The sequence below is a fragment of the Alosa pseudoharengus genome, unplaced genomic scaffold (assembly GCF_046254945.1).
Source record: "Alosa pseudoharengus isolate Yale_2024_CS ecotype anadromous, Long Island Sound unplaced genomic scaffold, YU_APseudo_1.1 YU_APseudo_1.1_scf_15, whole genome shotgun sequence".
Lineage (NCBI taxonomy): Eukaryota > Metazoa > Chordata > Actinopteri > Clupeiformes > Clupeidae > Alosa > Alosa pseudoharengus.
Window position 1 is genome coordinate 40,005,020 of NW_027468620.1, and position 27,631 is coordinate 40,032,650.

General features: G+C 47.1%; 1 protein-coding gene and 1 pseudogene across 1 annotated transcript; both read right to left on the reverse strand.

Annotated features, from left to right (window-relative positions):
* Positions 1-1,025: 1,025 nt before the first annotated feature.
* Positions 1,026-4,883, reverse strand: LOC143124003 (uncharacterized). The gene has a single exon (XM_076285259.1). The coding sequence runs from the start codon at positions 4,881-4,883 to the stop codon at positions 1,311-1,313; it is 3,573 nt and encodes a 1,190-aa protein (XP_076141374.1). The 3' UTR covers positions 1,026-1,310.
* An 11,265-nt stretch (positions 4,884-16,148) lies between these two features.
* On the reverse strand, positions 16,149-26,034 carry LOC143124004 (guanylate-binding protein 4-like; annotated as a pseudogene).
* Between the last annotated feature and the right edge of the window lie 1,597 nt (positions 26,035-27,631).

Consider the following 27,631-nt stretch of genomic DNA (forward strand, 5'->3'; position numbering starts at 1 on the left):
GATTTGTGAAATGGAGGAGTAGTGGGAGGAGGGGGGATGATTTCTCGAACGTCTGAGCGTGTGACGTATGGAAAAGGAGGTCGGCTTAAATAGGCCTACCCTGCAGCGGCAGTGGGTGAGTTAATTGCTGTCAATCAACCCGAAGGCTCCTCCCGAACTTTGTTTAGAAAACATCATTTCACTAGTTCGCCCTTCGATATGATTGCTCAGCTAGACTAGAATGTATGGGAGTAGTGCGTGTTTGGCAAGGTAGCTGTCCGTGGTCCTGGAGTGCCTGGAGCGGACATCGCGATAGAGCGATGACCGCTTGCACCCCAAAGATCACAGAGAAGCCGCTACCAACTACATGAGTGCTTGCTGAGCGAGTCGTAAATCCGCTAGATTGGAGCGGATGTAAGACTGGTAGGCATCCGAGGACCAACGGCCCAGTATTTTAATTTGTTGCTCCGATAAGCCGTTGAGCGCAGCTGTTGTGGCAGCTCCTATCCTGAAGGAGTGTGCGGAGTAGCGATCCGCGGGAAAACCAGATTTGACGAGAATGTTTTTTAAGAGTGTCCGGAATCTGTGGCGAGTGATGGGTAGCCCTTCGTCTGACACGAAGAGCGGGCTAGTAGACGGAGCTTGAGCTGACCGATATGAGATGTAGTGAGATAGGTATTGGAAAGGCTGAAGATCTGAGGCGGAGTTAAATATGAATATGGAGTGTCCTTTTCGGAACTGATCGGTTTTACTCTGTTTGATGGTAAACCGAATGGTGTCTTGGTCTAGCTGCTCTAGGTCTGCGATGCACGGGTGGACATCGGAAATGAAGAGAGACGAGGGGCATGTAAACTCGCTACATCTCAGCAGCCCAAAGAAGGCCAGTATAAACATAACTGAGATGGTGAAATCTGAATGTGTTGATATGAACCTTTTGCGAAGGGTAGCGAGGCAGGTGGCGAGAATGCTTTGGGTAATGGGAAGGCGGGGGTCTTGGGCGACTGGCTGTTGCCTACGGATACCTTTGATTAACAAGCCTATCCTGGTGTCGGAGAAGGAAGGGCATTCGGAGCCGTGGAGGAGTTTGTAGACGAAATGAATGCCAGCTAGGTAGACTCTAATGGAAGAGGCTTTGATCCCGAGTGCAGTGTGGGCGTAGGTGATAAATGAAGATATGGTGACTGCGTCGAAACTGGGAAATGGTAGTGAGTGCTTTGCATGGAACTGTTTGAAGCACGACCAGGCAGTCCAATAGGACTGCAAGGTCCTGGGTGCGAGGGCTTGGAGGGCTAGGTCGGCCGTGATGGGCTGAAGATAGCTGAGGGGGTGGTTTATAGGAAGATGGTCTCCGAAAAGCTGGGGAGTGGAGTAGGGTGTGGGTCCGCCTCTGGAGCCAAGCTTCTGAATCTCTGGAAATTAAGACGAGAGAGAGAGTCAGCAATTTCGTTGTGGCAACCGGGGACGTGTGCGGCTCTTATAATGAACTGGTAGCTGGCTGCTATCCAGATTAGACGCCTAATGAGAGGGGAGAGCGCAGGCGATTTTGAGCGCGAGTTATTTATAACGTGCACTACGGCTTCGTTGTCGCTGTGGATTAGCACGCTCTTGGAGGTCCACTCCTTCCCCCAGAGTAGGGCTGCAATGACTACGGGGTAGAGTTCGAACACGGCTGACGATTCGTTTTCCGTTATTAGCTCTCTGAACTCTAGTGGCCAAGGGGATGCAAACCAGCGCCCTTTAAAAAAGCCTCCGAAGCCTATTGAGGGGGCTGCGTCTGTGTACAGCTGGAGGTCTTCTGGAGATGATTGGCAGTCGTCGTAGAACATGCACAGACCATTCCATTCCTCTAAAAACATCCTCCAGAGTTTGAGATCGGCCAGGCACTGGGCATCTAGGGATACTACGTCTTCGAGAGAAGGGGTTGCTGAAGCGCTGTTTAGGAGATGCGAGATGAAAGGGCGGCCCTGGGGAATGATTCGCATGGCGAAATTGAGGTGGCCTAGAAGCGAGAGAACTTCTTGTTTGGTGTGGGATGGTGAGGTTATAAACTCGTTCAGCAGTAAAGAGATTCTGTCTTTTTTCTCTTTAGGGAGAGATGAAGAGAATTCCTCGGTATCTAAAATGATGCCGAGGAATTCGAGTCTGGATAAGGGACCGCACGTCTTCTCTTCTGAGAGTGGGACTCCCAGTTTGTTGAATACGTCGACTAGCGTAGAAATGCCTAGGGCCGGTGGGTAGGAATGGGGGATAACTACGAAAAAGTCGTCCAGAAGGTGAACGATGAATGGGAGATTGTAGTTATTTAGGAGGATCCAGCACAGGGCTTCTGATAGCGTATCGAAAATTTTGGGACTGCTGCGGCAGCCGAAGGTGAGGCGAACTGCAAAATAGTATCTCCTATGCCATTTGACTCCGAAGAGGTGCCAGAATTCTAGATCAATGGGCATGACTTTGAAGGCTGAGGTGATGTCCGCTTTAGCTAGCCAGCAACGTCTGCCTGCCTTTTTGATCAGCGCGATAGCGTTGTCGACGGAGTGGTAGTGCAGCGAGAACTCTTCTAGTGGAATCAGACTGTTAATGCTGGGAGTGGTACTATTGTGCGGAGCTGAGAGATCGATGATAAGTCTCTTTTTTCCTGAGTATTTGCGCGTAGCTACGCCTATGGGGTTGATCCTGTAGACTGGGAATGGAGGCTTGGTGAACGGACCGATCATAAAGCCAGATTCAACCTCTTTGCTTAGGAGTGAGGTGACTACCTCCGGATCTTTAACGGCAGATTGTAGGTTTTTACAGACGAAAGACTCTGTAGGTCTTGCTAAAACACCTGGATGGAACCCGTGCGTCAACCCCGAAGTCAAATAGTCGCAAAATCCCCTATTAGGATTGGCCTGAAGTTCTGAATGGAGAGCCGGAACAATGATTGGAGTAGAGAGGTACTTTTTAAACTTTTTATTTATGTTCTTTAGTGCGGAACAGACTGTCTTGGCATGGGCGCCTGCGCAGTAGCTGCAGACATGGAGGTAACGGCAGGAGGATTGGCGACACTGGGCGAAGTTAAATTTTCGGCAGATTTCGCGACCTTTCCAGAAACGCTCGTCCTCTTCCCTGGCTTCTCTTGCCGTAGCATCGGGGATGCGGGGAACATAGGATGAGGATTTGGGGGCTGTGGAGCTGGTGCTGGGGAGTTGATGGTCGGGGTTGACGAGTGGACACTCGGCCGCGCCGTGGCTGGGGCTATTGCATAGGGGACAAGCTGGCTTGAGTCCTAGAAAGACGCGGTTATGTAGCTCCATATCGAGCGCGCCCCAGTAGGGGTTTTGATTCCAGAGGCCGACTCTGGCAGCGCATTTAGCTGAAAACAGTCGGTGATAGGTGTAGAAATGGGCTCCCCCGTAGGATACGGCTAGGCCGGCGATGATGGCCAGGTAGTCGTTCAGCTCTTTGCGTCGGCTGGGAAAAGCGAAACAGATGACTTCCGTGTAATTAGTGAAGGCTACGGTGAACTCGGGAAATGACAGGGTTTTTGATGCTGGGCCAGAATGTTTTAAAGAAAACACCAGTTCGCCGCAAACTAGATCCCGGTTATGAGAGGGAATGGGAATGGAGGGAAGAATTGTAGAAAGGTCTACGTCTGCACCTGACAAGATGAGGTTCCTGGTGGACGCTGTGACGGGTGGTGGTTCGAATGCTGCAGCGTGAGGAGGCGGTGGCAGGGCCTGTGCTGTGGCTAAGGAATAATTTTGCAGCCGGAACGGGACGTCGTGGTCCGAAGCACTCGCTGAATGCTGATGATGATGACCCGCTGCTGCGGGCTGGTCTAGCGCGGAGCCGGGGAAGAAATGGGAAGGGAGAAAAGGGGGGAGGGAGGGAGCAGTCGCTGACGCGACCGGAAGGGGAGCAACCTGGGACAGGGTCGCGGGAGGTGGGACGGGGAAGGAGAGAGGGTTAGGGGGGAATAGCGACGCTGTCGCTATCGGTGCCGGCTGAGACCAGGTGCTCGCTAACTCGTTAGAGATGAGGGGAGCTAGCGAGGGGAATCGTCTAGCTGACGCCTGGTGATTTGAAGCGTGCAGTGCAGACGTGGCTCCCGGAATGGAAAGGGGAGGGGGAAAAAGGGGGAGGGAGGGAGCAGCCGTCGGAGCGACTGGAGGTGGGGCAGCCCTGGACCGAGTCCTGGCTGGGGGAGGTGGATGGGGGAGGGAAAGAAGGGGTGGGGGGAGTAGCGACGCTGTCGCTACCGGGGCCGTCTGGAGAAGTGGGGTTGGACCCGGAAATGCGGTGGAGATGTGGCGGGAAGAAAGTCGGCGGGAATGGGCCTGAGCCGCTGACGTGGCTGTGGCTGAAGCAGCGGAATGATCCGCTCTGAAGCGTGTGGTGCCGGAAGGTTCTGTCGGCGTGCCCGGTTCGCGAGGTGGCTGTTGGTGTGTGCTTTGTCCGGCTGAATGGCCGGCGGAAGGAACCGCGCCGGGATGCCAGAAAGAGCAGCCTGCTTCCGGGTCCGGGGAGGAAAACAAGGTAAGGGAGCGGGAGGGCGAAAAGACCGGGCTATCCGACTGTGTTAGAAGGCGGAGGAGATGGAACTTCCTGTCCGACCTACGGAACGCGATGCCGCGGGAATGGAGAGTGCTGCGGATGCGAGCCACTGTCCAGTGGGTAGGGTCGTCGCCTTGCTGGCGCTGGGACCTGGTGCTGCCGCGAGTTGAGGCTGCTGAGCGGGAAGTACTGCCCCGCACGGGGGCAGGAGAAGAGCACCTTCTGCGACCCTGTGTCCTGGGTTCCCTACGCTGGCGGCGAGGGGAACGAGAGGGATTATTTTCGCCCGGCGGAGGGCCCTGGGTGTCGGGTGTTGGTGGGACGAAGTTGTCCTCCAGATCGCTGGAAGAGGCGTGGATTTCCAGTTCCATTTCTTGTCCTTAGCAACGATACGCACACTGGTTGATTTCTCGAACGTCTGAGCGTGTGACGTATGGAAAAGGAGGTCGGCTTAAATAGGCCTACCCTGCAGCGGCAGTGGGTGAGTTAATTGCTGTCAATCAACCCGAAGGCTCCTCCCGAACTTTGTTTAGAAAACATCATTAATGGAGCATTTTGTGTTAGCTTATTGTAGGCCAGGCTATTTCATATTTGTATGGTGGCTAGGCTATGGATGCTAATTTCTTATAGCACTGTATTTAGGAGTAATTATTCTCCTTTGTCATTTCTGTTTCCCTTTCAGAAACCACACACACACACACCCACACCAATAGATACAATTATAATGTAATTACTGATTTATTATTTAATAAATACCCAAGACCCCCCTTGAACATCTTCAAGAGTGCATTCTTACCGATGCCCTTCAGTGGCCACAAAATTCCTAAGAACTTATTATTCATCATAACAAATTGGAGGCTCCAGTGAGGATAGTGTGGTCACCGAGGATTATTGAAGATGTTTCCAGTCCAGAGAAGGAGCCCGCCGCCTGCAGATGTGCGTCCCCGCCATACAGTAAGGCAGCCAGCCTGGATGGAGGATTATGCTGTCTCCCTTCCAGCCCTACAGCGGTCCAACTACCCCCCTCATGATGCAGCTTACTTACCAGGGCAACAGCGCTATCATAGCATGGAGGGAGCTTCAGAGAGATTCGCCAGGATGACGCCTCTCACACCTCCAGCTCTGGATGAAGAGTGTGGCGCAGCACAGGCATCAAGAATACAGCACTCTGTCTACTTACCTGAACCAGCTGCCCCCCTTTACCAGAGCACACCTGCGGCGCCACAAAGTCAGCCCATCATTGAAGCTGTTCCTGACGTCATGACTTTCCTGCATAGAATAGTGGAGGATAACCAGCGAATGCAGCAACAGATGTTGGACCTGCACCGGCGCCTCGACGCCAGCGCTGCACTGCCGCACTTACCGCCTCAATGGCCATCTGCTCCTCCTCCTTCTCTTCAGTGGTCTGCCCCACATCCAGCCAAAGGACGCAACGGAGCGTTTTAAGTTCCAGATACTGGTCGATCACTTAAAGCATGAAGACGCTCTGCTCATCGCCGATTCATACACCAACTCCCCTCAGCCTTACACGGATACCATGGACAGCCTAACAGAGCACTACGGACAGCCACACCAGCTGGCTCTCAGGCACATCGCGGACCTGATGGATGCCCAGAGCGTTGCACATGGCGACACCAAAGGCTTCAAGAGGTTCGCACTTCAAGTAAGATCACTGGTGGGCCTGTTGAATCAGCTTGGGACGAGCGGACAGACCGAACTCTGCTGTGGCTCACACGTATTCAGGCTTCTGTCTAAGTTGCCTCACGACATGAGGGCGGAGTTCAAGAGGTTCCTGTACCCGCAGCGCATTACAATACCAACCCTCCTGCACTTCTCTGACTGGCTCAATTACGAGTTGAAGATGCAGCAGTCAATGTGTGAGCCTCGGGAGCATGAGGAGAAGGGCAAGGCAAAGTCCAGGACTGACCGTCGCCAAGACAGCAAGGGTGCCAAAGTCACTAGCATCTTGCACACCACGGATCAGCCTGAGAATGCCCCAGCAGCAGCCACGCCAACCTCCAATGCCAAGCAGGCCGAGAAAACCGCCTATTGCCCCTACTGCAACAACAACCAGCACTTCCTTGACCATTGTGCTAACTTCAAGTTGCTCACGGTGGAGCAGAAGACGCCGTGGATCAAGACGAACAAAAGATGCTGGTGTTGCGGCAGACTGCACCAGGCCGCCCAGTGTCGTCTGAAGATGCTGTGTCACAAGTGCAAAGGCAAACACCTGCAGGCACTGCATGACGTGAACGCCAAGTCTGCCCCGCATGATGGGAATGCGAAGCCTGCCACAGAGAACCTAGCCTGCTTTGTGAGCACACCCACCGTCAACCACGTCTTGTACTTGGACAGGCGGTCAGGCTGCAATCAGGTACTCCTGAAAGTGAGCAGAGTGTTGCTGCGGAATGGCCCTCATGCCCTAGAGACGTATGCCATCCTAGATGATGGTTCGGAGAGGACCATTCTACTCCCAGCAGCTGCCCACAGCCACAAGCTCAAAGACCTGCCCGAGGACCTGGCCCTGCGGACAGTCCGTCAAGATCTCAGAGTCCTACATGGCACTACTGTGTCGTTCTCCATCTCGCCAGTGGACCAGCCGAAGAAGTCCTCCAAGATACTGCGGGCTTTTACAGCCGAGCAGTTGAGTCTGGCCGAACACTCATACCCAGTGAAGGCGCTTCAAAGGAAGCACAAACACCTGAGAGGGATCCCGCTCAAGGCTCTAGATGGCGTGCGCCCTCTGCTCTTGATTGGGTCTGACCACCCTCACCTCGTCACACCAGTGGAACCAGTGCGCCTGGGACCCCCCGGGACTCCAGCAGCGGTGAAGACGAGGTTAGGCTGGACACTACAAGGGCCAGTTGTGCAGAGGAAGCCACAGACCACTGAACAGAGTTGCATGCACCTGTCAACCTTCTCCCCGACTGCGGAGCTCCTGCAGAGTGTGGAGAGATTGTGGCAGCTGGATGTTCTCCCCCATAGGAGTGAGAAGCTGGTCACTCGTTCCAGGCAGGATCAGGATGCTATCCACCTGTTGGAAGAGAAGACCACACGCATCGACGTAGATGGTATCCAGCGATACGCTACTCCACTCCTACGGGTGAAGAATATGCCACAGCTGAATGCACCCAAAGAGGCTGTGTTGGCTAACCTCAGCACAGAGAGACTCCTCTCCAAAGATCCAGAGCGCACAGTAGCATACTGTACAGAGATCAACAAGCTGGAGAAGGCCGGCTATGCAGTCAAGGTGCCAGAAGGAGCTCAAGAGTGCAGCAGAATCCTGGTACATCCCACACCACATGGTGTCCCACAATGGCAAGAACAGGATTGTCTTTAACTGCTCATTCGTGTACAAAGGAGACAACCTGAACGAGCTGTTGCTGCCAGGCCCTACTCTGAGTTCCAGCCTCATCGGTGTCCTACTGCGCTTCAGAGACCATGCCGTTGCAATAAGCAGCGATATCAAGGGCATGTTCCATCAGGTGAGGCTACTCCCCGAAGACAGGCCCTTGCTTCGCTTTCTGTGGCGCAACATGGAGACAGAGAAACCACCAAACACCTACGTCTGGCAGGTCTTGCCATTCGGCACAACATGTAGCCCCTGCTGTGCTACCTTCGCGCTACAGAAACACGTTGTTGACCACAGCCAGCAAGATGAGGATGTACAGGTGGCCATAGAGAGGTCGTTCTATGTCGATAACTGCCTCCAGAGTCTCTGTGGACGAAGCTCGACGGTTCGTGGACAAGATCACCTTACTCCTGGCATCTGGAGGATTCGAGCTGCGTCAATGGGCCAGCAACATTCCTGACTCAATCAGCCATTTGCAAAAGGAAGCCAGGTCAGAGAGCAGCGAGCTATGGCTCAACGAGTCCAGTGCTGACCCACAGGAGCTAGCTCTAGGGCTCCGTTGGCTCTGCAACTCGGACACCTTGAGGTACAAGTACCGGATGCCAGACCATCCTATACCCACCATGAGGAACATTTACAGAGTCCTGGCCCGCTTGTACGATCCCTTGGGATTCATTGTCCCTTTCACGACCCGAGCCAAAGTCCTAGTGCAGCACTTGTGGGACAAGCGGAGAGAGTGGGATGATCCCTCACTTCCTGAGGATGTGCTGCAACCCTGGCTGGAATGGGAAGAGGAGCTGCAGCATCTCTCAGAGATCTCCCTACCCCGGTGCTACGTGAGCCATGAGCTGGACATCTCAAGCTGCAAGAGAGACCTGCACGTCTTTGCAGATGCGTCCGAAAAGGCTTACGGTTCTGTAGCCTACCTCAGAACTAAGAGTCCCGACAGCCGGGTAGAGGTGTCCTTCTTATCTGCAAGATCGCGAGTGGCCCCAAAGAAGCAGCTGTCAATGCCCAGGCTCGAGTTGTGCGCTGCACTGACAGGAGCCCAGCTGGCTTCCCTTCTGCAGCGAGAGCTCACCTTGCCCATCAGTGAAGTCATGCTGTGGACCGATTCCACCACAGTCCTTACCTGGCTCCGTTCTGACTCCTGCCGCTATAAAGTATTTGTCGGGACACGAGTCGCCGAGATCCAGGACCTGACTGATGTCCATGCGTGGAGGTACGTGGATTCGGCTAATAACCCAGCTGACGACATCACACGAGGCAAGACACTGCTAGAGTTGAGCCACGACAGTAGGTGGAACAAAGGCCCAGGGTTCCTGCAGCAATCACCAGAGTTCTGGCCTATGACACCTGCCACAGTGGAGCTGGAGGACACTGCTGAGCTGCGTAAACCTACAGTCTGCTGCCTCAACACGACTACTCAGAGCTCATCGTCTCCTACTGCTCACCAGTTCTCCTCCCTCAAAGACATGGTCGAAGCTGTTGTGCGATCCCGCCACGGGGCGGCCACCGACCAGGCCAGTGTCTCGGCCGAGGACTACAGGGATGCGGAGCGAGAAGTTCTGAGACAAGCCCAGCAGGAGAGCTTCCCGGAGGAGTTTGACCTGCTACGTGCCGGCAAGCCAGTGTCAACGACCAGCCGGCTACGTGCTCTAGCCCCAGAGTACGATGACACTGTGTGTCTTATCCGTGTTGGAGGGAGGCTTCGTCGCAGCGACCAACTGGACCTGGATACCATCCACCCAGTGGTCCTGGACCCTCAGCACAAAGTCACCCGGCTCATCATCCAGGATGTCGACGAGTGTCTACGCCACCCAGGGTCAGAGCGCCTGTTTGCAGAGCTGCGTCGCAAGTACTGGATCTTGCAAGGCCGTGAAGCTGTCAAGCGCCATCAGCATGCCTGCACAGATTGCCAGATGTGGAGAGCTATGCCTTCCATGCCCAAAATGGCAGATCTCCCACCAGCAAGGCTACGGCTGATGAAGCCCCCATTCTTCTCAACGGGAATGGACTGCTTTGGCCCATTTACAGTGAAAGTGGGTCGTCGTCATGAAAAGCGGTGGGGCATCCTGTTTAAATGCCTCACAACCCGGGCAGTGCACCTGGACATTCTGTCCAGCCTCGACACAGACTCCTTCCTAATGGCCCTCCGCAGGTTCATTGCACGAAGAGGCAAACCTGCAGAGCTCCTATCGGATCAAGGAACTAACTTCCGTGGTGGTTCTAGAGAGCTGCAAGAAGCCTTCAAAGCCATGCATCCCACCCTCCAAGATCACCTCGTAAAGTACCAGATCCAATTCCAGTTCAACCCTCCAAGTGCTCCACATTTCGGGGGCGTGTGGGAGCGGGAAGTGAAATCTGTCAAGGCCGCACTGTACACCACTATTCAGACTCAGCCTGTCCCTGAAGAGGTCCTGAGGACAGTGCTGATAGAAGTGGAGGGGGTGTTAAACTCGAAACCTCTAGGCTACGTCTCCACAGATGTAGCTGATGTGGACCCCGTGACACCCAATCTGCTCCTCATGGGGCATGGTGGTGGACCCGCAACTGCCAAGGGCCCTCTGGCCTGTTGGTCGGGTCACCAGCGTCATCCCAGGGACCGACGGACGAGTCCGCACCGCTGTCATCAAGGTGAAGGAGAAGACCTACACCAGGCCCGTGGCACGCCTCGTCGCTCTTCCTGACCTTCCTGACACTTATCAGCCCCTCAGCAAGTGACAAATTTGATGGGACAAATTTGGGGGCGGCTGTGACAAAGGGTCTGACATGAGTGCCAGATTGACATTTAGTAATAATAGAATCAGCCAATCAGAGAGCGCCTCCTCCCGTGCACGCATGTGAATGAAGCGTGTACAGTAATATTCCAGAAAGTTTGGGGAGAGGTCGCCATGTTTCACTGTTTAATCCACATGCTTAGTTTGTAGTTATTTCATGCATCTTGTGTTTTGTGTGCGTCCAGAACTGTAAGTACGATTCCTTATTGTTGTTTATATGTTTCATGGTGTACATTTAGGCAGGATTTATGTCTTAACTTTGCTTGATTTCAATCGTGGAGGTAAACCTTTACCGCAAATTATTTTGCGCGACTTTACCCGTGAGGTTACAGTGCTTTATATTTATCTGCCGTCTTCTTATCTTGTATAATCATGCTTATGGTGTTGAGATATCTGTAAAATGGATGTTTGTAATCGTCATTTGGTATATTATGAGGGGAAACAGTACTGTTTTGACAAGCTATCTTCATAACTATTAATGGAGCATTTTGTGTTAGCTTATTGTAGGCCAGGCTATTTCATATTTGTATGTTGGCTAGGCTATGGATGCTAATTTCTTATAGCACTGTATTTAGGAGTAATTATTCTCCTTTGTCATTTCTGTTTCCCTTTCAGAAACCACACACACACACACCCACACCAATAGATACAATTATAATGTAATTACTGATTTATTATTTAATAAATACCCAAGACCCCCCTTGAACATCTTCAAGAGTGCATTCTTACCGATGCCCTTCAGTGGCCACAAAATTCCTTAAAGAACTTATTATTCATCATAACAAACAGCATGTTACATAAGGATGATCCAACTTGAACGTATGCTAGCGGCCTACTCCATTTAATTGACAACGCGTCTCAGCGCGCACCAGGGTTTCCGTTGTCCGGTAATTACCGGACATTGGCCGGAAAAAAAATGAAATGTCAGAAAAAATTAAATCTCTCCGGTCAAATTGTCCGATTGAAATTGGCTAATAATCCCGTCCCTTAACGCAATCTGAATTTGAGAATAAGCCATAATACGTAAGCCTATATTATGCGCCCTCTGGCTATGTTTTTAAATGAACAGGCTCTACCGTTTGAAAAGTAAGCTATTAAACAACACGCATAGCCTATGCTGCATTTCAAATAGGAAGCGCACGCTTAAAACGTCCATGTTAAACAACGAACAGTGAGGCGGTTCAAACATGGCCAGGCCCAGGCAGACTAGCCTTAAAAGTTTTTTCAGAGGCCAGACGCGATGGATGATGATAAATTGGTAACGTCTAAAGCCTCAGATGTCCGGTCAACTCCAACACCACCAGATAAAAAGCAGAAGTGTCGGGCGGATCTGTCGGAATCAGTGACATTGGAAGTGGAGTTGCGGGGGATGCGGCCGCTCCAAGACAGTGTCATTCTCCGTGTACACTGTCACTGGACATGCAAAGTGTTCTTCACCCAAAGCATATAGTAGGCCTATGCGTTCTCTGTCTATGATCTAGGGCAGGGGTATTCAATTAATCTTCAGCGAGGTCCAGTTACAGAAAATTTCCTTAAGCAAAGGTCCGGAGCATCATAATGTTTAACGTGTGTTTAGGCTATGTATATGTATGTATGTATAATATTAGGATGGATGGATGGAGCCTAGTTGTAGATAGATACTTTATTGATCCCCAAGGGGAAATTCAAGAAATAGAAAATTGTAGGCCTAGGCCTAATGTTTAATGTGAAATAAAATAAGTAGCCTAAAAGGCAACATTCGAAATGAGGAGAAATAAGGCAAGAGTAAGAGTTGGGGAGAAAAACTGAGTAGCCTTGGCTATTTTTAAGATCTTAACGTGCACTTAAAATAAAATTTGAGCTGAGACAAGGATGGATATTCAACAGCTGGTTTCTTGAACCCATTAATCAGCAAGTTTAATTGAATTGTTTTAGTTTTTTTTATGTTGACCCGAAATCCTGGAAACCCAGGAATATCACGTTGTTGGGCAGAATGCATGTAGGCTTAACTAGATTGTGGTGGATCAATCAATCATATTGCCTTCTTAAATCGTAAAATATTCTGTGGTCTCAGTCAGTTCACTGTTGAATGGGCCTAGCCTAGCCTACCCTATGCTTGCTGAAAATATATGCTTTGTCTAGTAGAGGTGGTTCAAATTGGCGCTTAAAATCGCCTGTCTAGAATATATAGAAGAAGTCCAGGGCAATTCCGCGCAAAACTGTCACATCCATTTAGTTGGCGTTACGGACGTGACAGTTTTGCGTGGTATTGCCCCCGTATCGTTTAATAAAGCTCTGTTCTCGCTGTCTAGCTTTCCCCTCTTTGAGCAATCGATGATTTGAAAATAACGTACTTATCGTTAACTTAGATATCCATCTAATTGTTTCTCGTCCCGTCTCCTCTCCTCGCTCGTTTCAGGCTATCAGTCTCTTCTCCATAGTAGGCTACTTTACTCACTGACTCGACTTTATCAGAATTCACAGATTTTACTTGGTGAGTAGCAGCAAGCGAAATGATGGTTCCTGAAGCTCCTGGAGTAAATGCTGTTATCCTAACCAACGAAACATTTAGCGCAGCTTTGAAATCTTACGTGAAAATCTAAATTAGGCTATTATGGTCTGGGTCCGGATAGGATCACGTCACGGTCCGGACTCGGACCGCGGTCCGCCATTTGGTGATGGCTGATCTAGGGCCTCCTCGACGAGGAGATTAGGCTACTGGTCCGCGAATAATTTCTGGCACAATTAAACGGTATCATTGAACCGCGGCCGAAAGAAAAATAAACTAAACATTTCCCAGAATAGGAAACATTTCCTAATTTATTGTTATCAAATAGAGGCATAGCATTAGGGGGTAGTGGTGTGAGCGCTCATTCTTGTATGTGCGCATCTGTGTAAGTTACTGTAAACAGTCACCACTGGAGATAACGTAGCAGCAACAAACAACGTAGCCTTTTTAAAACAACGAACGAAGCGGACTCTTGCTGTCCATGAAAAGATACTGGCTAGATCTTGTTCGGTAGGTTTATGTTAGGCTAATGAACATGTTGCATTCTATACAGCTTGATTATAGCCTGTCTCCAGTTTTCCCTTAATTTGACTAATTAAGAAGCGATAATGTATTTGACCGGCATATCATCAAAATGTCCGGAAAACGAAACCTCTGCCAGTCACTTTGACCGGCACCATTTTTTTCTAGCGGAAACTCTGGCGCGCACGAAAGGGAGAGAAACGTGGGCCTATGAAGGGAAATCATGAAGGAAACAAAGACGAGATTAGAGGAAATTGCGGATTTATCCGGTACTCACTACTGTTATAAACTGTGAGAACCAGGGCACTTTGACATAGGCTGCAAATGGAAAAGAATATGAAGAGTTGTCTTTGCTTTTGCGTAATGGAACTGGTGAGTCTTGAAGTCTTCAATAATTCGTTTACATTAAAGGAACACGCCACCCAATGTCAGTAGTAATATATGTTCTTACCTTAACTTTCACGAGTTGAGTCATACCTCTCCCGTGTCCGTACGTGCACTCAAACGCTCTGGTGCGCGGCTGGACTGTGTTAGCATGTTGCTATGCTAGCGGGCTTTGACGGCAACTAAGCGTAGAAGTAATCAAAAACATCCACGTTTTACCGACTTAAATACAGTTGCATGAGTAGTTGATAGAAATGCTACGGCCACGCAACATGAAACGTGGCGATTTTCCAAGCGAATAAACCGGAGAACTACAATGTGTGGCGCAATAGCACTTGGGAGTACTTCGACCTAGCGTAGTAGTATTGTTAACACCTAATTGTAGATCCTATCCACCACAGACTTTAAGCACATGATATTATGCCGATTGAAACGCATTCCACGTAGCTAGGTGGCTACTGGCTATACCAGGCTCATAATTCACTTTTAATTGCAAACAGAAAATGTCTAGTAAGCATCATGTCATTACATGCTTTTATTTCCAAAGGAATGAAAGCTGTTTGTGCCAACTTAATATCATGCGTATCGTTGTTAATATTGTGCTATACATGTGGCATAAACAATGTTAGAGTTTGTGGACTAGCCATAGCTATATTTGAATGGAGCTGGTAAAAAAACATCATTAGGAGAACGTGTGGACAGTGGCACACAATGGGCTTAAAGTGACAGTGCACCTTTTACAAATGAGTTAAACAGCATCACGTATAGTATTTAAGAAATTAATACTTTAAAACAAAATTACTGTGTCATTATTATCATTTAAATAATATAGAAGTGTTTTACTTTTACCTTTGTGGTTACTCAGTAATTTTGTGATTTATTTAATATTTAACTGCAGCAATTTACTAATGTAGCCTATGTGACGATTCTTCTCGTCACCATTTATTGTAATCATTAACCATGACCTTGGCTTCCCTTATGAGTCGCCACTGGCAGACAGCCTAATAAATTGTTTGCAGGCAAATCTGTGGCCTAACATAGTGAAATGCCATCAGTCATTAGTACTCATCCTTACAGTGGACACAGCAATTTGAAAAAACAATTTGCTGCTATGAGTGTCTTGTAGCTATCCGTTTCGTACAGATTACACAGGTATGCGCATGCATATGTCGTTAAAGATTTCAAGACAGAATCATTGAACATATTTTAATCTGTATTTATAAAAAAAATACTGTAGATTAGATTGATGTGTTAAAATTATGATCGATAGTCTAATAATGGCATTATTAAGTGAAGAGTACCTGATGACTTGTTCAGGACTTGAAAAAGTTTGGGACTTGGACTTGGTCTCGACTTGGCTTTGAGGTGACTTGGACTTGGACTCGACTTGCCCTTCTCTGTCTTTACTTGGGACTTGACTTGGACTTGACTGCTACGACTTGGGACTTACTTGTGACTTGCCAAACAGTGACTTGGTCCCACCTCTGCTGCTGTCTCAGCGTGGCCATGGTCTGCTCACACTGCTGTCTCAGCGAGGCCATGGCCTGCTCGTGCTGCTGTCTCAGCGTGGCCATGGCCTGCTCGTGCTGCTGCTGCATCTCCTGCTTCTCCAGCCTCAGCCTCTCCATCTTCTCCTCGATGGCTCGGACCTGCACCGCCTGGTTTTCCGCGCCCGACTTCTTGGTCTCCTCTAACTCCTGCATCAGTTTATGAGTCTCCATCGCCAGGTTGTTCTCCCGAATCGCCTGCATCGTCTCCTGACTTTCTTTCTCAGCCTGAATCGTTGCCATGACTTGTTCATGTTGGTTTATCATCTCAGTGAGGGCCTGCTCGTGCTGCAGATTCATCTGAGTCATAGTCTGCTCGTGCTGCAGATTCATCTGAGTCATAGCCTGGTCGTGCTGCAGATTCATCTGAGTCATAGCCTGCTCGTGCTGCAGATTCATCTGAGTCATAGCCTGCTCGTGCTGCAGATTCATCTGAGTCATAGCCTGCTCGTGTTTCTGCTCATGCGTCTGGCGCTCCTTCCTTAAGTTCTCCAACATCAGGTCGTGCTGTCTGGTCTGCAGCGCCTGGCTCTCCTCGTGCTTCCTCCTGCTCTCCTCCATCTCTAGCTTCGCATCTCGGCCTGCGCAGCATGACCCGTGTCCAGCATCTCTCTCTGCTCCCGCACCTTGCTCTCCAGCGCCCTCTCAAACTCCTCTTGGCTGCGGCTCATCTCTTTCTCCTTATTCTCGGCTATCTGTCTCATCTCCTCCTCAAAACTCTCCCTGTCTGTCTTCATCTTTGCTTCTCCTCCTCGTCAGCCTTCACCTTCTGCTCCAAGAGAAGAGCTTTCTCTCTCTCCTCTGGGATTAGAATAAACAAGAGGACACATTACAATGTGGACAACACACACACACACACACAATGTATACTTACCACAGATCTGTTTTTCCTTCTCACTCAGTTTGGCATCAGTCTGTCTGATGGCTTCAGATTCAGTATGCTTGTTCTTTGAAAACTGCTCCAGGACTTCTTTAGCCTATGAAATCAAGCACACACACACACACACACACACACACACAATGATGAGGAAAGTGGTTGATAAAAATTTTTTGCTAGTCTTTGAATGCCACATGAATACTACCTTGACTAATGTCAGGGTCTGTCTGTCGTATTCCCCCACAATAGTCTCCATGTCCTGGCAGAAGAGTTTGTAGCCTCCAGGTTTAGCGTAAAATCCATTCTGGAGTCGATCAGTCATATCAGCCGACAGACTCGTCAGAAGATCCTGGCATTTCTTCTTTGAAGCCTCCTCATTGTGGAGTAAATATTGCTCAAAATGTCGATCGATGGATTTCTGGAATGTTACAATTGGAAATGTTCAGTTTTGTTAATAACGGAAGATATGCATTTCATCAACTGCTAACATTTCCTTAGCATGAAGAACAAGCATATAATTTAAAATCTTTGTGGTACTTCATTCAGGAGACAAAGATAGTTTTAAAACGAAACCAAGCATTTAATGAAATGCATGGCAATACATAATAATGATGACCCAATCTACTGCACCTCTAAAGATCCCATATATGATCTACAGCAGCGGTCCCCAACCACCGGGCCGCAGGACATTCCTAACCGGGCCGTAGCCTACGACATGAGTTTAAAAAAAAAATGCATGCAAACTAAACTAAATTTAATTCGCAATAATGTCACGTTTTTACATGGCATAGGCCTATATGCAGTTGTTTGATTGCACGCATGTTTTTGCAAGGTCTATTTTCTTACGTCTGTCTGTCCCGCCTTCAACACTTTTACATACAGTAATTGCCTTCAGCGCTGCGCAGCCTCAGGTCAGCTCACTTCACTTGATCAGTTCTTGGCGAACGGTAGTGTCACACGAAGTTAGCTAAACTGCTAGAATGAGCAACAAAAAACAAGCATCTTTAGCAGGTCACTGGCCAGAGTGTTTGAGTTGCGAGAGCCGCTGCAGAGATTTCTTACAGAAAAAAAGTCACCGTTAGCTGCACATTTTAGTGATGAGGATTGGGTGTCAAAACTCGCTTACCTGTGTGACATATTCGGGTTGCTTAATGACCTCAACCTGTCACTCCAGGGGAGAATGACGACTGTCTTTAAACTGGCAGATAAAGTCGCTGCATTTAAAGCCAAGCTTGATTTGTGGGGACGACGAGTGGACCGGGGTGTATTTGATATGTTCCAAACAGTAGTGGGGGTTTTGGGAGAGACTGAGGCAGGGCCCTTTCTCTCGCAGCTGGTGCGCGATCACCTTGCTGCGCTTTCAAATGAGTTTGAGCGTTACTTCCCATCCTCCAAAGATCCACGGCAAACCAATGAGTGGATCCGCAACCCATTTGTCAATATCCCGAATAGTTCTAACTTGTCAACGCAGGAGGAAGAGCAGTTGATCGAAATTGCAAATGACTGTGGTCTTAAGAGTGTGTATAAGGAAACCTCTCTGGCGGGTTTTTGGATCAAAACCAAAGCAGAATATCCCAAGATAGCCGTAAAAGCGCTGAAAACGTTTCCCACCACATATCTAAGGCCGGGTTTTCGGCAATGACTGCAACTAAGACCAAATTGCGCAATCGACTGGACATGGAAGCTTCTTGTTGAAGGGAAACAAGCACAGCTCCTACTGATTATATTCGTAATGCATGTTTAGTCCCCATGTTTTTCCCGCTGTTGTTGCAGGTAGTTAGTGTGTGCTTCACCGTGTGCTGAGTGTGTTTCACTAATTCACGGATTGGGATAAATGCAGAGACCAAATTTCCCTCATGGGATCAAAAGAGTATATATACTTATACTTATTTTGCGAGAGAGACGCTCATGGCTTTCTCCAATGCAACACACAGGCGCTTCATAGGACGCATTCAAAGTTTTGACTTTCAATCCAAGGGCGACATATCGGATGCTTTCAGGACAATTTGCTTTCGTTTTAAGCATGTTCACACTTATAGATGTAGCTTCAAGTTGTTCAATATTCATAGTTTTTTTCACTTCACTTTTTCACTTCTTCAAGTTCACGTTTTTCACAAGAGATCGTTACCTTCACTGTTCATACATAACTGGAGCTAGTTATTTTCAAACCCCCCCCCCCCCCCCCCCCCCGGTCCGTGAAAAAAAAAATAGGAATCAAACTGGTCCATGGTACATAAAAGGTTGGGGATCCCTGATCTACAGAACCTCTAAAGATTCCATATATGATCTACAGAACCTCTAAAGATTCCATGAGGAACCCAATCTACAATACCTCTAAGGATTCCTTATATGAGGAACCCAATCTACAGCACTCTAAAGATTCCACATATGAACATACATGATGGTACTAATGTTATGATTAGGTGTTATGTGAACGTCTACCTCTAAAGATTTCATATGGTACTAATGTTATGATTAGGTGTTATGTGAACGTCTACCTCTAAAGATTCCATATGGTACTAATGTTATGATTAGGTGTTATGTGAACGTCTACCTCTAAAGATTCCAGGTACTCTTCCTGATCATCCTTAAAGCGTCGCTTCATGAACGTCTGGACGGCTTCTGTGTGGAGACGCTGGTGTTCAGAGGTGATGAGCGTCAGCTCTACAGGGAAGGACTGCTTCAGCTGCTCCATGCCGCTCCGGTACACCCCAACCCCGTCCTCCACCCCAACCCCGTCCTCCACCGCTTCCTTGTTCTCCATCTGTGATATGGCCACCACAGCGTTCTCCAGACAGGTATAGTATATATACTCTTTTGATCCCGTGAGGGAAATTTGGTCTCTGCATTTATCCTAATCTGTGAATTAGTGAAACACACTCAGCACACAGTGTACACACAGTGAGGGTGACACAGGGGCGGACTTGGACCATAAATCGGCCCTGGCATATTTGGCCCAAGCGGCCCTCAAATCGGTCGGGCACACCTAATTAAATACACAATCTTTGCATTACCCTTAAATATGCATGTATTTTCAACTGTCATGGAGCACTGAAAGTGATGTAGGCCTCATTGGCTATCACTCTGTCTGATCAGAGGTAGCCATGGAGTACATGATCTCCATATTCAAGTAGCCTAGGCTATACAAGCAATTATTAAAGAAGAGTTTCTGCTTGAATTCAAAGTATCATTTCAACTGACAGCAGCACCAAACAGTTACTGAATTTGCCTATGTGTAAAGAGCTAAATTACCTAGATTGTAGTAGACATTAATCACTGTAGGACAACTGAAACAACACAAAATAAATAGGGCTGTTGCTGGAAATATTTTATTCCCGTAGGCTATACTACATTGCTGGTACATTTTGGAACATTATAGCTACATTAACTAATTATCTTTAATGTCTTCCAGTAGCCTATCGTATAGGTTACTGTATATGGCTTGTGCATGAATATGACGATGTTTTGTAGCCTACATTTCCGTCAGTCTACAGTCTTTTAGTCCATCTTTACCCTTCCAAGATAGAACCCTTTCAATGCTCTATTTTGAGAGACCAACCACCACTCATGCCATCGATGTTGAATTTTGGGCGTCTGACGGAAACTGATCAATCTGACCAACAATTAACATTGATTTGACACTTTTGCTGTCCTGGGTTGCAAATCATTCATTTAGAACATTTAAGTTACGCACACAGCACGGCCTTACGTTATCATAACCACATCATTACATTATCGCAATTGATAAGTCATCATAATCATCATCGTCAGCATGGCATGTCACACATAGCCTACCTGCTCCACCACTGAGTTCTTATCATGTAGCCGCAAGGCTCCACCACCTGCTCACTGTCCCTCGTATTGCTTGCTTACATTCTCGTTCAAACTCAACAAACTTCAACATGTTGCTGACATATGCTAGCCTACTTGCAATATTGTATTTTTGAAGCTTCTACATTGGTGTTATACTTTTGCACTATTGTCACGACCGGCATCCGCCGCAATTTCGTGTAGGCAACTTCGATTAACTTCTGATGGCTCACAAAATCCTGACTCTGGGCCAAAATGCGAGGGGTGGGTCTGACGTGAACTGTTATTGGATCAGTCGACATATGAAAATGTGACCAGTGGGCCGCTGATTGTCCTTCCTTTGGGCCGATCGTTGGCCAAAATGATTAAATTATATATAGAGAACGACTCCTAAATTTCTTGCAGCCCTGGTAGGTGTAACAATCAGGGAGTCAATTTCGATGTTGATGTCATGGTGTACGGTAGGTTTAGCTGGGAGGACCATCGGTACAGTTTTTGAGAGGTTTAGCTGGAGGTGATGTGCCTTCATCCACGTAGCTATGTCTGAGAGGCAATCCGAGATCCGAGCCGAGACCAAGGGGTCATCAGGTGGAAAGAACAGATAGAGCTGTGTGTCGTCTGCATAGCAGTGGTATGAGAAGCTGTGCGAACAGAAAATCTGTCCCAAGGAGGTGGTGTAGATAGCAAAGAGAAGGGGGCCCAGCACTGAGCCCTGAGGGACCCCTGTGGTGAGATAGTGAGGTGCGGACAGCTGTCCAAGCCATGATACATTAAACAAGCATCCTGTGAGGTAGGATTCAAACCAGGACAGAGCAGAGCCGGAGATTCCCATGTTAGCGAGTATAGAGAGGAGGCGATGATTAACCGTGTCAAAGGCAGCCGATAAGTCAAGCAGAATGAGTGCTGATGACCGAGCGGTCGTGGGGCTTCCTCTAAGGCTAGATAAGTCAAGCAGAATGAATTGTTCCAAATCGATCGTGAGTTGAGTGTATCGTTACATCTCTGTAGGATACTGATTGGCTGCCATTTATGTTGCCAGGTGCAGAGCAACATTCAGAGATGTAATTGTCTGAGCCGTGTCACTGAATGGCAATATTTCTAGAGCAACATTCAGAGATGTATGTAATTGGCTGAGCCGTGTCACTGAATGGCAATATTTCTAGAGCAACATTCAGAGATGTATGTGATTGGCTGAGCCGTGTCACTGAATGAAAATATTTCTAGCGCCTCAGAGGGGGGATGGGATAGTCAGGAACATATTTCCCCATATTTTAAACACACCATACTTAAATGAAGCTGTAATTAATTATTCCAGAAACATGTATTTTAAAATGAAAACAGTAAAACATTGTGCTCCAGGAGGGCGGAACTCTAACGCCCTCTATTGACTAGACGCCGCTGGTGCTATTTATGTAAAAGACGAGAATCTACATTCTATTTCTAATTTCTAGTATCCTGACGAGCTAGTATACATTTACCAGCCACTGACAGCGTTTTGGGTCAATTTCACCAGCCACTCAATATTAAATTATTACTTTGTGTCTGAACTCGATCAACCACTTTCATATTTTACCAGCTAGTGGCTGATACTCATTTCCTTCACGTATGTGTGTGTGTGTGTGTGTGTGTGTGTGTGTGTGTGTGAGTGTGTATGTGTGTGTGTGTGTGTGTGTGTGTGTATATGTGTGTTAGCCTGACGAGCCAGACCCACATTTGAATGTAGGGTCTGGGCACTCACTGTTGGCAGTGCTCAGTCTGAGGGGCGGGATAATCCCATTGATTTCTGTTGGAAGACTCATTGCACATTGATAGCTGCGCCACCGTCTATGCTTCAGGTTCAAATATTGAGCGGTTGTGAATAGTTCCACAATAGCAAATAAGACGGCTGGAAATCATAGCCTACATTGCGCCGATATATTTGCTTTTAATAATCAACGAACACCACTAACCACTCGGTGAGTTGCACAGTTTTGAAAATGAACGTTAAGGGTTGTTTTAGACCATGTTTGAGTAGCCTACTACAGTATGCCTATTGCCAGCCACCCTGAGAAGTCAAAGGCGATTCAAAGGAGTCAGAAAAGTCCACCACTCTAGTTCATCCAAAACAAACCAGAAAAGGGCCTTAAAGTGCTAAAAAATGGAATTTTCCTTTAAAAAAAAGCTTAACTCGTGTCACGCTGTTCGCCAACAGCAACATCCATCTTCTTTGTTTTCAAGTAGCAGGGAATTCAAGCCAAACCGTTGCACCTCTGCCATCAATCATTATGTTAAGCCCGCCTAATGTCTCTATACACAATGTGATTGGCCCTATCGAAGTTTAATTTTTCCAGCTCGCAAGCCAATGGAGAGTTGCTAGACTAACCCTAGCTAGGGCGCGTCTAGATTTCTAGGCTACATTTCTAGTCTATTTTCAATGGTAGCTAAAATAAAAAAAAGGTGTTGACAGGGATTACGTTAATGACATATTGGTAAGAATGACCAGACAAAAATGTGGAATGATGAGTTGGATTGATCACCTTTCAAAGTCACTTTGTTCCCCAAAGCAAGGTAATGATCCCTGTGACTCACCTTTCCCGGTGACCTTGTATCCATCTTTCAGCAGTTTCCCTTGGCTCTGTTCAATGACAAACAGGTAGAATTGCTCTGCAACCTCCAGAAAAGTTGGTGAAAGTTCATTTGGATTCAAACTCTCCAATTGAGACATATTGTCCGGATGAGTCGGAAATGGGAATGTGAAACACTTCCGAGTTGGAAAATAATTCTTTGGAAGATTATACGTCATCACAGTTTTTGAAGAACCTTCAAAGGAATTATAATGAATTATTCTAAAGACAAAACAAAACAAACACTCTGAAACAGGTTTTTGGGTACCTCAGTGTTCTTAAGTCATATATACCATTTCTCAGCTGAAGGGCGTAATCTAGGTATTCATCGTCTGAGTGTTCTTAAGTCATATGTACCATTTCTCAGATGAAGATCGTAATCTAGGTATTCATCGTCCATCACCTCCTGTCCATCAATCTTTTGCACCAGTGTGAAGTCCCTCACAGTCCAGATGAAGTTTGGGAAGAACCTCACAAACTCTGTGTCGTCTACTTCCTCCTCAGTTGATTTGATCTTTATATACTCCGTAAATTCTGTTACATATCTGTAGAGGGGTTTAGGAGTGAGCAGTAACTGCTTCAGGCTCGGCTGACATCACAAATGTCAATAGTGGATTTCTGAGCGCCTGGCCTGTTTAATCTGAGGATACAATTACAATTGCCAATTTTTGAGAATGATTACAATTATGGCTAGATCAAGAGGGGGGAGTAATCCTGTAGTCCTGGTTCTAGAGGTGGGTTTCTGGGGACACCCGTAAGGGAGCTGAACACGCAGCAACGGGTTAACCGGGGACTCACTGGGGGACCAGGGTTGGGAGGTTGCTACACCCCTATAATAGATGACTATATATATACTGTTGTTTTCATGACTATCCTTCGACTGATACTGCTCTTTCTTTTTACTCCACATGTGCCTATGAGGTTGCCGGGAGCCACAGACAACATCTGGGACAGAGACTTTGCCTTTGAACTGAACTGTTGCCTGCCGGTTTCCTGAACTTCCAAAAGACTTTGTTTCCCTTTTCTTTTGACTCTTAGAATGTGAGATAATAATCAGCAACATAATCAGTTTTTAAGTTTTCTTTCAAGGTGCCCGCACTTCTTTTCTTTTCCTTAAAGTGCCTGAGAAGTAATGCTTGGTTTTATTATTTTTCTGTGTGTAGTATACAACGGGGAGAGGTCCATACTATTGTACATAACATAACTGTGCCTTAGGCCTGTGTACCAGCAGGAAGGTCAGACAGGCCGATGTTTGGGAACATCCGAGGAACATCAGACATAACATGGGCCATTCAGGGCTGGTATCCATCCGGCCAGAGCCTGGTTTTGTACACTGGTTGGCACCTGCCACGTTGGCATGATTTTCGTTTGTATGTTTTAGTATAACAGGCTTTGTCTAAGGTTTTGACTCTGAGACGGATCGAGGAAGCGACCAAGGAGCATCTTCTGTCGGAAGGCTCAGCCGCCGCTTCTAACAACAAGCACAACTGTTAGACTCTGCACAGTTTTACTGTTCGAGACTTAGCCTGTGTTCTGTTATTCATTGTACCATCTACAATAAATCATCATCTAATCGCCGATCCTGATCCCGCCGTCAAGCTTTATTGACCATCTTCAATACAACCATTAGAACTAAAACACAACGCAACAACCAGAGAATCCTACATATATATGGTGAGACAGAAGGATACTGCAGCTCCTCTAGTATAGTATAGTATAGTAGTATAGTATAGTATAGTATATATGGTGAGGCAGAAGGATACTGCAGCTCCTCTATGGCTCGGTTGTCAATGGTGCCTCGGCTGTTGTAGACTAGAGTGCTGCTCAGCAGAATGGCAAGAGCAAACATCTTGGTGTCGTGCTTTGGGTCTCCCTAAAACAGAGGTAACAAGAGCAAACATCTTGGTGTTGTGCTTTGGGCCTCCCTAACACAGAGGTAACAGGAGCAGTCAGGTGCAGACCCTGTCCCCCATCTTGTTATTGTGGTGTTAGTGTTAGTGTTTCCTCCCTACGAAATGCATGCACCCCTCCGTCAGCAAGTGGCCTATGGCCTCATGACACAGATATAGATGGAGAAAGTGAGTGAAATGAAATCATTGGTGAATTTGAGATTGGGTCATTAGGTCATTGGGTCATTAGGTCATTGTTACCTTCTTGACGTCTCCCAATCCCTCTGTGTCCAACAGCACCAGTGTTTGGCCTGTTGGAATACAGAAATAACAACACATGTTTACCATTACGCAGACAAGCATAAATAACAACACATGTTTACCATCACGCAGACGAGCATAAATAACAACACATGTTTACCATCACGCAGACGAGCATAAATAACAACACATGTTTACCATCACGCAGACGAGGATAAATAATAACAAGCTTGTTTACCATTACGCAGACGAGCATAAATAACAACACATGTTTACCATCACGCAGATGAGAATAAATAACAACAAGCATGTTTACCATTATGCAGACGAGCATAAATAACAACACATGTTTACCATTACGCAGACGAGCATAAATAACAATGTACATACATCATGTGTTTGAGTGTGTGTCCATGGATGTGTGTGTGTGTCCATGGATGTGTGTGTGTGAGAATACACACCTGGTTTTGAGGGGTGAGGTACACACCACATCCAGATTCCTTTGGTCTTGGACTCAATAGTGTTGCCCAGTGCAAAGCCTGAGATAAAGTGGCACAGGAAACTAGTTAGTTACCCGAGTTACTATAGAAACAATTTGAGTTAGATTAAAATGAATAGAAAAGAGCAATGAACTATTTTCATGGAGTAAGCTATGTTAAGTGAGTTTGAGTTAGTTCTTTAATGTGTTTGAGTTTACAGGGTCCCAGTCTGCAGAGGTCAGTCCTGATTTGTGTAATTGAGGTGAGGCAGGTGTGTCTGGGCCTGATAAGGTCTTACCTGCGGCAGGTGTGGCTGGCCCTGATAAGGTCTTACCTGCGTGTTTCCCAGCGAGCCGGTTCATCAGGTAGGATTTGCCCGTGCGGTAGAGCCCCACGATGGCCACCACCACCACCGGCTGCTGGATCTGCTGCAGGACCTCTAGCGCCTCCTGCTGGACACTCAGGCCCCCGTCCTCCTCATTACTGATCAGACACACCGGCTCCTGCATGCTCACTGGAGGTGGAGCCATATTACACACACACACACACACACACACACATACATACACACACACACACACACACACACACACACACACACACATACATGCACACACACACACACACACATACAAACGCACACACACACACACACACACACACACACACACACACACATACATACACACACACACACACACACATACAAACGCACACACACACACACACACACACACACATACACACACACTCCGCTGTTTGCCTCTACATACTGTGCTGATTGCATCTGCATACTCTCCATATTTTGCATATTGTACTGGCGCCTTTGCATTGTAACAATGATTTGCGTGCTTGTCTTTTTGACACTTATTAGTACCAATGATCAACAATTAACTCATATGCGCAAATCAACAAATAGCTCAAATACATGCGCAAATCAACAAATAGCTCAAATACATGCGCAAATGAGAGTTGAAGAGGCTCATATATCGATGGCTGTATTTTATAGTCCATGGTATACTGATTTGAACACTGGTTGTGTTGTTTGAAGGGCATATTTGGCTTTGTTGCTCAAATTATATAATTTCACTTACTGAGAATACAGTATTATTAGCATAAAGTAAAAAAAAATGCACATTCAAATTTTGACCCACATTTAACCATATATAACCATATAATGGTATAGTAATAAATAGCTTAAATACTAAGGTCCACACTACCGTACCGTGTGGTTGTGCAGAATGTGATTCAGCACTCTTATTCCCTCCTGAGTTTCCTCTGGATCTGTAGGGTCAGATCACACCCTGATTCAGTCTTCAGCTCTTTTATAGCCCAGACTGCAGCAGGTGGAGCACCACTGGCCCTAAGGTGCGTTATCTCCAGACCCGTTCTTCAGATCTAGTACCTGTTCTTCAGATCTAGTACAAGTTTACAATTCACAAGAGCTTCACACAGTAAACAAGCTGACGTTCATTTTTAACAAATTTAGTTTACCTATTTTTTTTATTAAGTTTATTTTTTCAGTCCTTGTTTAGTCCTATTCCCACCCATGTGCTATTACTACTTCCGCTAGTTGTGTATACCTGAACATTCTAAAGTTATATTTTACCAGTAGACTAGTTGCGTATACTTGAACATTCTAAAGTTATATTTTACCAGAAGACTAGTTGCGTATACTTGAACATTCTAAAGTTATATTTTACCAGAAGACTAGTTGCGTATACTTGAACATTCTAAAGTTTAGGAACTGAGGTTGCTAGAGTTTTGAGAATGAAATGTTGCCCTATTCCTACCCAATATAGGATTTCAGTTGCTCAACAGTATGAGGTATTCTTAATCATGTTTTTCATTCCATTATGCACCTAATTTGACAGGTCTGGACTGCAGACAGGCCATCTTAGCACCTGGACTCTTTCTCTATGAAGTGAAAGTAATTGTGGGTGGATATAATTACTTGACAAAAACACAGCAGACTTCGGCAGAATTCCAGATATCCAAGATTCAGGCTTTACTTTACAATAACGCGCGTCAAGGGAGAATACAGCCTTCAGCTCAGAAGCATTGACTACAATTCTAACTACTACCGGAAGAGTCTGGCCTTTTATGCTCAATTTGCAAGGGTGTGGT

Coding starts and splice junctions, on each gene's coding strand:
- LOC143124003 (XM_076285259.1), bottom strand. CDS start 4,883: ATGGAACTGGAAATCCACGCCTCTTCCAGCGATCTGGAGGACAACTTC.